Genomic DNA, 11309 nt, shown 5'->3' with positions numbered 1-11309 from the left:
CTGGAGAGGGTTTCAGATGTCCTGGATCATAATCTGAAAGAAGTGGAAGCAATTCAGTTGTCCCTCCAGTCCTCGAAACGAGTTTTTGGAACCATGGTCCATATCAACTCTGATCTTCCACAGCTCTCTCATATCTTAGGAAGTATCTTCTCTCGGTCCCGGTTCGGGTTTACGAGAAAGAGCCTATTATAACAACAGGCGTAGAATGGAACGATCCTCTAGAGGTTCGTTACAGGATTGCAAAAGTCCGTACGAATCTCTCGATCGAAGGCAGCAACTACTGACTTCCGAGTGGAATCTTTCTTTAGAAGTATGTTGAGAGTTGTGGAGACTTTAGGGACTCCTTTCATTCATCTCTTCGCTAGGTTAGGACGAAGAGGCTTCTTCTCTCTGCTCCCTTATTCTCGATCCGGGAGCGGTAACATTAAACGCCATCCTATATATTGAAACGGGGATGGATGTTTTTAGTCTCTTTTCCCTTTTTCAATCGCTTAGAAAGTAATAGATGATTTATATCATCACGGGAGCGACAATGACGCTAATCGCCCCATGTTGGCCTTCAAGATCCTAGATTCACAGAGGTCACGTCCTTCCAAGGACCTTTTCCGAGAGAGTCGGTCTCCTTTAACACGAAAGGTACCTATAACCTCTCCGCTCTGAGTCTGACTACGTTCAGACTATCGAGATTTTGACAGCATAAGATTGCAGTCTTCCCTTCCGTTTGAAGAATGGGATAAGCTGGCAGTCACAACTATTAAAGAATACGCAAATATGTTGTTGACGGCCTTTGGGCTCAGAGATTTGCTTCTGTCAAACAACAAAGCCCTTCACGATCTTTGAGTTCTGTGAAATCTCGAAACTCGCTCACCATCTACTTTTTGTCTCACCTTTTCTCGGAGTCAGACACTCGTGCGAGATATTACAGTAGCCCTGAGTTTCGTTGTTGACGAAGTCGGTTGCGTTTATACACCCCCGATGATCGTTTAAACATGAGACCAGGTTGGACTGTCAGGCATTCGTCCTTCGGGACTGAATCGCCTTTTTGCTCCTCGCTCCTTTCTCCTGGCACCAGAAGCTCGAGTCAGGAGTGGCTCAGGAGTTGATTCGCTAACGACGTTGGGTTGCGTTGATACACCCCCCAAGGTTTGCTTAGCTTGAATCGCCCAGGCAGTCCGGACACTCATCCTTCAGCGAAGAATAGTGCTTTATGTTCTTCAGGGTACAGCCTTGCTGTCCTTGATTCGTCTGACTGGTCAACTGGTTGGTCACCTGACGTTAGTACAGACGAACTGACTGTGCATGTCCAGATCGAAGCTTTCAATATGGAACTTAGACATAGTCTGAAGTTCTTGATGTCAAAGCATTCGAACATCTCCTACCTGTTAACTTCTTGCATGTGATCAGGAAGGCTTTTTTCTAACCACCCTAGATACGACAAAGAGGGTTAGTGAGATTTTAAGCCATCGTCACAATGTTTTGGCTTTAGAGGAACACAAGGCGGTGTGCTCTCTAAGCCTTTTGTTATCGGCCTAAGAATGGAAACCCGTTTGGTCCTGCGGCCAGGAGCTGGAAGCAAGGATGGCACAAGTTAGTGGGCAGGAGCCAGAGAGAGTCCTGTGCCCTGTCAGGTCTCTCAAGTTTTATCTACATAAAACTCAAGAAAGTCGAAGTCGTACGGACAATCTGCAGTGTTCCGAAAAGACCAGACTTGCCCATATCGAAGAACACCCTGGCTTTATTGTTAAGGAGTTCTTTCAAAAAAGCTCCTTCTTTGTGTTTGCGCAAAGATTTGAAATCTTTTGATTTGAATGCTCACGAGGTGAGGGCGCGGCCTCGGAAGCATTTCAACAGAGCATGGCACTCAGCAACATCCTGAGTACCATGTTTTAGCGAAGCAAACTCTGTGTTCAATTCACACTACCCTGCGAGATGTGAAGATGGCATATGAGATCTGCTGTTCGCTAGGGCCATACGTGTCTGCAGACACAATCTTGGGGGCAAGAAGTACCACTCATCCTATCCTGTAGAAAATGGTTAGGAAGAGCTCTTAATTTAGTAGTTGAGTCGCCGACAACGGTGACTTCTTAACTCTTAAGCCTTAGTTAACACACACCTTAACTTTGGCTAGTGGGTCAGGTGGTGATATATATTTTTATATATATATTTATTTTACTTCTTAGCCCTCATGGTATGGTCAATATGGTCTAGTCACGTCGTGGTCTCGCCCCTGTTGACAGATCATCTGGAGTGCACCAGCTATATAGGTCTCTACCTCGCTGGCAACTCTAGTAGCACAAGCAGACTTACGCGGCAGTAACCACGAAGTCAGCTATGCTAACAGGTAAGGAATCAAGATATCAATTATCTGCATATATATGTTTCCTAAAATCTTCTATTCTGTCTACTCCCACCACCAAAGGTGGGATTCAGCTATATATATATCTGACAGGTAAGTTTCATGAACAAAATGATATTGTAATGATACAATTAAGTTTGTTCATACTTACCTGGCAGATATATATAATCAAGTTACCCACCCCACCTCCCCTCAGGAGGACAGTGGAAATAAAAATTATGAATAGAAAATGGGAATGATTCCTGATACCCGCCTCCCAGCGGCGGGAATGGGTACTAACCACCTGACTCCCACTGCGTGTGTCGTAAGTGTTTAAATTTCTGTCGGATTCGGAAAAATACAGCTATATATATATCTGCCAGGTAAGTATGAACAAACTTAATTGTATCATTACAATATCATTTTTGTAACTATGAAGTCTTATATTTTCTCTCTTAGCTGTGTGTGGGATCTCCTTTGCGGCAAAGAAGAGGTCAGCAAGTGGCACCCTCTCTGACACCACCATCTACTGCAGCAAGAGCTGTTGCCTCTGCTCTGGCCAATCTTCTGCATGCAGGGCTTTCTTGGAGCCCTCCCCCTGCTTCCCCTTTACCAAAGTTCCGTTTGACTTTTCTCATCTGCTCTGTCAGGTTTACTAATCCGATGCTGTTTGATGATAAGAAGATGCCGTATCACCTGATGATTCAGTACTTTGTGTCATCACAGGGCCTTAATGGTAAGCTGTGAAAAGGATAATGTCTCAGAACTTTTGCCATTTAGGTCCAGAAAAGGAAAACTCCCATAACTTCTTCACAGTCAGCTGATGTATTGAAAGCTACTACCTAGGACAGGATGATGTAGAGGCATACTAATATGTGGGCTGGTAGCTGATGCATACACAATGTCCAAAAATTGCTTTTATACTTGAAAGATTATTAGTTGCCAAGAAATATTTGTGCAATATCAAACTCCATGATATTTTTAATGGAATTGAATTGCAGTTATGAGAGTATTTAATTTTGGAAGAAATAAATTGTAATTATGGTGATATGATTGTATCTTTAAATATGAAGATCTTGCCCTATATTTAATATACAGAATATTGAGAGTGCAATGTGGGTAAATAAGATGTATGTAATGTGAAAAAAGGGTGTATAAAAGCCAGATTTTATTTATGTTTTGTTTTATATTTGCAACATAGTAAGCATTCATTTTGGTATTTGTTGTATGCCTACAAGTAAATATGCAGATGCGCCTTGAAAATGGAGGATGGTCACTTATGAATGTATGCAGAGAGACTTGCTTTGTATTAAGATTACAAAATGTAGTAGTATATTCCAGGCAGTTATCTTTAGAAATGTCATTTGTCAGCTGCATGGGAATAACAGACTGTTTCTTATATTTCAGCTTTCTTCAATACTTTTGAGTGGGCAATTAGTGCTGGTGGCACATCGCCTGATCAAGAAGGGTCAGATCCTGAAGAGTTACCAGAGGGTACTGGAGAATTCCTAGACACCTGGTTGGTTTTACTGGAACGGCTGGTAAACCCTCGCACCATGCTGGAGTCTCCCCATGCCTTACCTGCCAAGTCTTCCCAGCCTGGATACCAGCCATTCAGTCCACTAAAGTTCCTTATTCATATTCAGAAGGTAATGGAAAATATTTACTCTTATTATTTTTTTGGTTCAGGTGACTTGGTGATAAAAGAGGTGTAAAAGAAGATGATGGATGGCTTCTCTGTACTCAACTCCGAGAGATTTTGTTTAGCATAATTTCTAAATGGGCGTCTTGTGCCTTGTAATATATGGTACCCTTAACCAAAATCCCTTCCCTTTACAGGTTGCGTTTGAAGCTGTGATGAAATTGTGGAATAAAAAGAAGACACCACTGAAATCATATGGGGTAAGGATATCAGAGTCTGTCCTTGTCATACTGTGTAATGTTATCAAGAGTGAAGCCATCATCCAAGAAAGACTTGCTAAAGAAAAGGAAGCCACTAGTGGCAGCTCTACGTTAACTACCACTACTACCACAAATGCTACTGCAGGGCCTACCCCAGCTCCTAGTGCAGTGGCATCTTTGGCAACTGCAGAACCTGTTAGCCAGCCTCCACCAGCAGAGCCAGATGTCAATCCCCAGCATCTCCAGGCACTAATGGACATGGGATTTGGCCGTGATAGGTGCATGGAAGCTATCACACAAACGAACACACTTCAACAAGCAACAGAATATTTGTTGATGAATCCTATGGATCAAGTTGGTGGTGTAAGTTGAGATGGTTACATTTTTTCCTTTTGTATACTACTGAGCCAGTGCTTTTTAATAATTGTCAGAAAATACGGCTCAGTAGTTATTGCAATGGCCATAGGGTAAATCTCTCATTCTTTTTCTATATAATAAATTCATACACTCCCTACTCACCAGTTTATTGTAACTATTGTTTGTTTGAAAGATATTGCAAAAGTGAATTTTTAATTTGATTTTGCAATTTTGTATGTTGACAATTTTTTCGCTTCAGGTGAGCGGTGGTGAAATGGAATTAACTGAGGAAGACCAAATGCTTCAAGCAATTGCCATGTCTTTAGGTGAGGATGTTCAGTTGTCAGGTTCATCAGATCCTCGAAACAGTAGTAGCACATCCCAGCAGCCTCCTGGCTCTGCTCCTAAGCCTCCACCTTTCCCACAAAAGGAAATGGATGATGAGCCGTTAAGTAAAAGTACTCTTGGTAAGTTGAAGAGTATTATTGTTACCTTGACCATATGTTAGTGGAAAGCTTTAAAATGGGTCGGCTACCTTTTGGAGACAGCAGGCCAGAAAGCTATGAAGTGTCTCGGAGGAGGACCTTCAACTAGGTCAATCTGTTAGATCCAGGTGTCAAGTTGGTGGGTAGGACTGAAATCCTTCACAAGTCAGAGGTTGCTAACCCTGTTCTGAAACTTTGATTTTATAATTATATCTTTTTTTCTTCCATTTTTTTTAAATACATCAGTCAGTTAGTGCTAAATGTGTCAGTCACTATTATTTTTTAAAGTCAATTCAGGTTTTAATAGAGGTTTTAAAATTGGTTAAAGGATTCTAAATGTTTTATCGAGGAGTAATAATTGATATTTTTATAAGTATGGTCAAACTGCTGCACTGCATAAGTTTGGTACAGATAAGCCAGAAGACTTGGAAAAATGGCTCAAAATGAGTGCATGAAGAATGGAGGAAGTGCAGAATATATTTGCAGACTACCACATGTAATTTGTCCAAAAACTAGTAAATTCCAGTCTCTACCTTTAAATTCTACTCATCCACATCGTATATTTATAAAACCTCCTCCTCTTTTTATACTCCTTAGGTGTCCCTCAATTACTATGAGCAAAGGGTTTAACTCTGACCCTTGATGGACACTAACATTAACTGTTTCTGATTTACTTTATCTTACAGATAAGTTTAGTGAATGCGTATTAGAAGGATGCTTAAGCCAATTGGATGTGCAACCCCAGATGGTTTACAAAGTGTGCGAGTTACTTACTACCTGTGCAACAAGAAATGGTAGCGAATGGCGTCAGAGTATGCTCACCACCTTGATTAATGAAGTAAGGCTGACAAAATTAAATTTATAAGAATGAGATAAAAGATAATTTTATAAATTATGCATGTATTTGAAGTTTTCAAGTCTAGTTTTATTACTGTTATAAAAATGAAGATTTGTCTTTTAGGAATTTTTCAATTATATTTTTTAATTCTACATTTTCTTTCAGATTAGTAGCCAAGCGAATCAGTTGCTGGCTTCATCACTCGCATCGCCAGAAACTGTGGAACAACTCTGTACCTCCGTCCTCGCCTCGAAATTTGCTGTTAGGTTACATCTTGTCACTTTACTTTTTGAGGTTGGTTTTTTTTTATTAGTAGGTCGTAAGGTGGTTATGCACTGTTTACTCTGTGATATCTTTTAATTCATATTACATTGTGCAGTGACAAGTATACTCATATAAATCTCTCTTTTTAGGAAATGAAGAGAGGCTGTGCTGGAGCCATGGAACAAGCTGGCCTGGTAGATACACTGACAGAATTGTTCATTATAACTCATGCTGTCATGGCTGCTAATCCTCCCCCACTCCCAACTTCTGCTCCAGCATCTGCCACTGGTGCTTCAGGTGGTGCTTCAGCTGCACCATCAACAACCCCATCATTGATTCCAATTCCCCCCTGGCACCACCACCTTCAACCGGGGGGTCCTCACAAGCCAAAGATAAAGAGAAGGACAAGGAAGATACAGAGGGCACAGGAACTCCCAAATGGCTGTCACCAGGTTTACTCTTGCTAGACTTGTATGAGAAGTTAGCTGTAGCAACTCAACGAAGAAGTGAAGTTAGCAAGGTATATAAGTTTTCTTTAGCACAAAGAATTTAACATGGAGCAGATAAAAGCTGTGATTTAGGTGTAGCATCTTTTTGTTTTTTCAAATTTGTTTTATTCTGTTAAACTTCCTCTTCTTCCCAAACAGATATGCAATCATGTGTGGAAATGGTTTGATATGAGCACATTGAAGTGGTGTGCATATTCACCGAGCAACAACAAGAGTATTGATGATGCATACTGGGCTGGTGAGGCTAGTATTCGTATAATTAATGGAAGGAGGAAATACACCATTCAGTTCCACTCAATGGTGCAGGTAATAACATAAGCACCAATTTTTATTTTTCATATGTTGGAAAGTTTTCATGATGTTAGTTCATTGCACTCAATATTTCTTTGTCTTAATTGAAAATGCTGCAGAGCTTGAGATTATTTAAGTTTAGTTGGTTTTACTTTAACTAAGTTTTCTATCCATATTTCACTTTTTGAATTTCAAGATGTGTTCTTGAACTTTCTAGTTAAGTGCTAGCAGCCTTTATTAGGCTCAGAGGTCTGGATAAACTAATCCTTTATAATTAATAATGTAGGTCAATGAAGAGTCTGGCAACCGCCGTCCCATCATGATTACCATCAAGGACAAAGTGATTGCAGAAGAGAAGAAGAAATTACCCAGTGTTATGCCTAAGGATGAGCCAACACCGACAACAGAGGAAGGAGGTCAAACGGGAAGCACAAAGGTTGATGGCAATGGAACAGAAGATGGGGAAAAGCCTAGCCATGAAGAATCCTTGTCAGAAGAGGTTGCTTTGGACACTGCTGCTGCAACAGCTGTAGATGTACAAGAGGCAGCTGTTACTGTTGCAACAGGGGAAGAGAAGATGGAATGTGAAGAGTCAGAGGACACCACTACAGCAGCTTCTGCAGAAGTTGATGCAGCTGAAATAGCACCTATTGATGGCCTTAACAGGACACATCATGAGGCCATAATCAGGTACTATTCAGTTAGTTCTTCCACATTTCAGTGGTTTTTAGTATTCTGTGGTTTCATAAAATTTACATAGTTGAAGGTAAATGGATCCTTCTTTTGTAACTTTTTCTTGGGTTAGTTACTGTATATCTTGTGTTTATCACTGATCTATCCTTTCTTAATGTATATACTATCTTTTCAGTTTGATGTAAGTAAATAGTTATTGCACCTGTACTTAGATGGCAACATGTCAAATTGAATTCATGTTAAAGAGAATTATCGGTTTTCCTTGATTGACATTATGGATTATTTGTTTTTATAAAATGATCGCTGCCAGTTAAGAACAAGAAAAGGAATTTGCCAATACTGATTTTATGTTTAGAAAATGAAGTAAAGGGCCTTTGCAATTAGTCAAGTTTGCCTGAAGCAAGTTCACTTTTAAGAAATTTATAGCCCATTTTGTCTAATGTAATGGAAGACTTGAAGCAGATAGATATATTAAATGAGCATTTTTTTTCCCCCCCCCAACAGGGCTTGTGTTGGCTTCATGAAACTTGGTGTCGACCCAGATACTCTACATGCTCTAATGCGTCTTTGTTTGAGAGTAACTCGAGTTTGGGAGCAGGCATGTCTGTTTGCCAGCTTAGGCGGTGTTCGTACGCTCCTCTCCTTAACAGAATCATCGGGCTTTTGGGGTTTTCATAGTCTTGCTGCTCTTCTCATGAGACACATTCTAGAAGAGCCCACCACTCTACGATACACAATGGAAAAGGTATGGGGGTAATTTAATTGAAATTCATTGGCAACTTACAGGGGCCGCCTGGGTTGGGATTTAAGATGCAATTTTTAGAACTATTAGTGTTGAACCTTGAATGGTATCGTAACACCAGTGTTTTTTTTTGACCATCTGATATTCAGTAAAAGTTGAAAATATCATTACAGTTGTTAAAAACTTGAAGTATGATGTTTCCATTTGCTAAGACCGTTTTATATCCTAATAGGTAATAAGGTCATCAGCCAGCAATAATACTATGTCTGGGGCTAAAGAACTGCATTATCTACTTCGTCTCCTTGCTCCGGCTGCATGTCGAGACCCACAGCTATTTACAGAAATAACCCAGCAATGTCTCCGAATAGATCTAAACATGACTCTGAAGAGGAATCTTATGTCGGCCAACAGTAAGACTTTCGTTATGATCTATTTTGTACTTTATTAATGGCACAAATAGGTGACATTTTATTTTAGGGCCCCATGACCTGTCAAAGAATTCATTGTTTAGGAAGTTTCATTTTGTGGTTTCTGTATGCCAAACCTGTAGGAACTATGAAGTTGTGTATCTTAGTATGTAATATCCTTTCAAAGTCTGTGAAGTAGGTGTGAATGTCAGTTTTGTATGGAGCTAGGCTATTTATGACTAGTAATGGTTTGTAGAAAAAATGAATTAAAATTTATGCCTGAAGGGATTTTTGAATAAAAGTACAATTACTCATTCATTTTTGCATTTTTTGCCACCAAAGCAGTGTAGCTTAGTATTCCACTAGCTGTTATTTTGTAAGTATAATTTTTAAATGCACCTTACCTCTCCATTTTATAGCTTTTACTTCCATGCCAGCAGAATTGCGTATGTAGAGGAGTCTGTACAAATTTGTCCTCCTAGTCACTTTGTCTCATGTTTTCTCATTAGATTCAGTGAAAAGGTGATGCCATTGAAATTTGGTTTCTTTATTTTCTAGGTGGTCCTTGTACAACAGTTTATAGTATGCTATAACTGACTTTGATAATTTAATTTTGAGAACATTCGAAACCCCTAAATATAGAATATGGTAATGATAGGTTGCAGGAAAAAATTTCATGTAAGAAGTTGTTCTTCCTTTATGTTTGGCAGGTGAAGACAGTATCTTGATGAAAAGTATTGGTGGAAAGAGTGTTGGTGCTGCTGCTGCAGCAGGAGGCTCCAGCACATCTGGGAGCGGTGGTAGCTCTACAGGCACTGGGATGACGCTCGGTAGTGAACCTCAGCAACTAATTCACGATCTGTTAGAAGCCCTCACAACCCTGAGTGATGATAGCGAGTCACCTGCTCCTGCTGGAGTAAATCAGTGCTCATTAGTTGCTGCTATGGTGAATGCCACAACTACACCAACAGAAGAAAGAGCGGCATCTTCTACTGTCGGTGCTCGCCGCCAGATTCATCTTTCTCGGTCGTCGTCTGCTAATGACATGATTGTTCAGGAGGCAGATGAACAGGTGAGAATACTGCTAATAGTGTTGCAGTTGAGATTGAGAGAGGCAAAGCATATTTTTTTATACATGTAGAGTTCATTGTAAATAGAGAATATGCTATTTAATTGTAATGAATGCAGTCGGATTAGGTTGAATATTGATCTGTTAGATATGAAATATATATATGTAATTGCAGAGTCCTATGGAGAGTGATAGCAGTAAGATTCCTGGTGCAAGTGCAAAGACTGCTTCAAATGAGAAAATTGATGAAGCAGCAAAGAGAAAGAAACCCTTACTGTCCAAGTCTCTGATATGCAAATTGCTAGCAGAGTTTGTCCGCTCTTATGCTGGTTGTGCTAAGCTGGTCACGGAACACCATTATTCAGCGGGGTCAAATGATAAAATAACAGAGGTAAGTAACATGTACTTAGTTATGTACCAAATTACTCTTGGTTTAGTGGAAAATTTAGCTGTTCCAGCTTTATAAGAAAAAAAAAAAATATATTCATTGTTACATACAGTCAGATCTCCTTTATGTACTTTGTCTACATGCAAAATACTATCAACTTTTGAAAAAAATTTGAACTGTGTGTCATGTGAATATGTAAATTCCACTAACAGTCGGCTAGAATTTTTTTTTGGATTGGTTAGTAACTTCTTGGGTTGTCAGGTTTTACTAGGATGCTTTAACTAGTTACTTAAGGAAATAAGCAAAAGTACTATATTATTTATTTATTTATATCTTATAATTATTCACCATTCGATTGTTTGTTGCTGTTAGTATATTATTCACCATTCGATTGTTTGTTGCTGTTAGTATCTTTCCCTCATGGAACTCTGAAATTGCTGCTTTAGACAAGTAATTAAAAATTTTTGTTCATCGACATCCATAGATAAAATGCCTTATTGTGCATACTTGTCTCACATTCCACTGGCCTGGAAGGTGATCATTTCTGTCCTTGTTTTCAGCTGATCCTTGTTGCACATCTTGAGGATTATCACTATTTGCTGTTGATGTGACGTTTCACTCATTCATTTTCCTCTGCTGATGTTCTTATTTTTTTATTCATTGGTTTAATTTTGACATGTAATTCTTGCTTGTTAAATTCCAGTAATTTTCCTTGCATGGAAACTGAGTGAGAACCTTTCTTCTGTACTGTGTTTGGGGGGGGGGGGGGGGGGGGGGGGGGGGGGAGATGATGGAGAGAAAATACTTGAGGCTTGCCACAGTGCCCTGTTGCTGCTTCACATTGTCGTTGGATAAGACCCTTCTTGTAAGGTCCAGCAGTTTTCCCTCTTCCTCCTTTTGAAGAAGTATTGAGCTCTGTAAAGGCCCTTGGATGACTTGGGCACTTTCTCTTGAATCCTCAGGCACAGTTTGTATTGTTACTCTCCAGGTTAACCAAGTAAACGGGAGTCTTCTCCCAGGCAGTGTTTC

General features: G+C 39.9%; 1 protein-coding gene across 1 annotated transcript in view; it reads left to right on the top strand.

Annotated features, from left to right (window-relative positions):
* LOC135203999 (E3 ubiquitin-protein ligase HUWE1-like) overlaps positions 1 to 11309 on the top strand; it is a 123974-nt gene that overhangs the window by 63731 nt on the left and 48934 nt on the right. Inside the window, exons 14-26 of the mRNA XM_064233923.1 lie at positions 2795 to 3071; positions 3743 to 3984; positions 4175 to 4600; positions 4854 to 5061; positions 5766 to 5917; positions 6083 to 6211; positions 6331 to 6645; positions 6829 to 6996; positions 7268 to 7671; positions 8179 to 8419; positions 8649 to 8826; positions 9534 to 9895; positions 10068 to 10283. Coding sequence (XP_064089993.1) covers positions 2795 to 3071; positions 3743 to 3984; positions 4175 to 4600; positions 4854 to 5061; positions 5766 to 5917; positions 6083 to 6211; positions 6331 to 6645; positions 6829 to 6996; positions 7268 to 7671; positions 8179 to 8419; positions 8649 to 8826; positions 9534 to 9895; positions 10068 to 10283 — 3318 coding nt within the window. The remainder of the gene's footprint in view (positions 1 to 2794; positions 3072 to 3742; positions 3985 to 4174; positions 4601 to 4853; positions 5062 to 5765; positions 5918 to 6082; positions 6212 to 6330; positions 6646 to 6828; positions 6997 to 7267; positions 7672 to 8178; positions 8420 to 8648; positions 8827 to 9533; positions 9896 to 10067; positions 10284 to 11309) is intronic.

This window comes from Macrobrachium nipponense, chromosome 44 (assembly GCF_015104395.2).
Source record: "Macrobrachium nipponense isolate FS-2020 chromosome 44, ASM1510439v2, whole genome shotgun sequence".
Classification (NCBI taxonomy): domain Eukaryota; kingdom Metazoa; phylum Arthropoda; class Malacostraca; order Decapoda; family Palaemonidae; genus Macrobrachium; species Macrobrachium nipponense.
The sequence above is the reverse complement of the archived record's forward strand: the minus strand, read 5'-3'. Positions and strand labels throughout refer to the sequence as shown.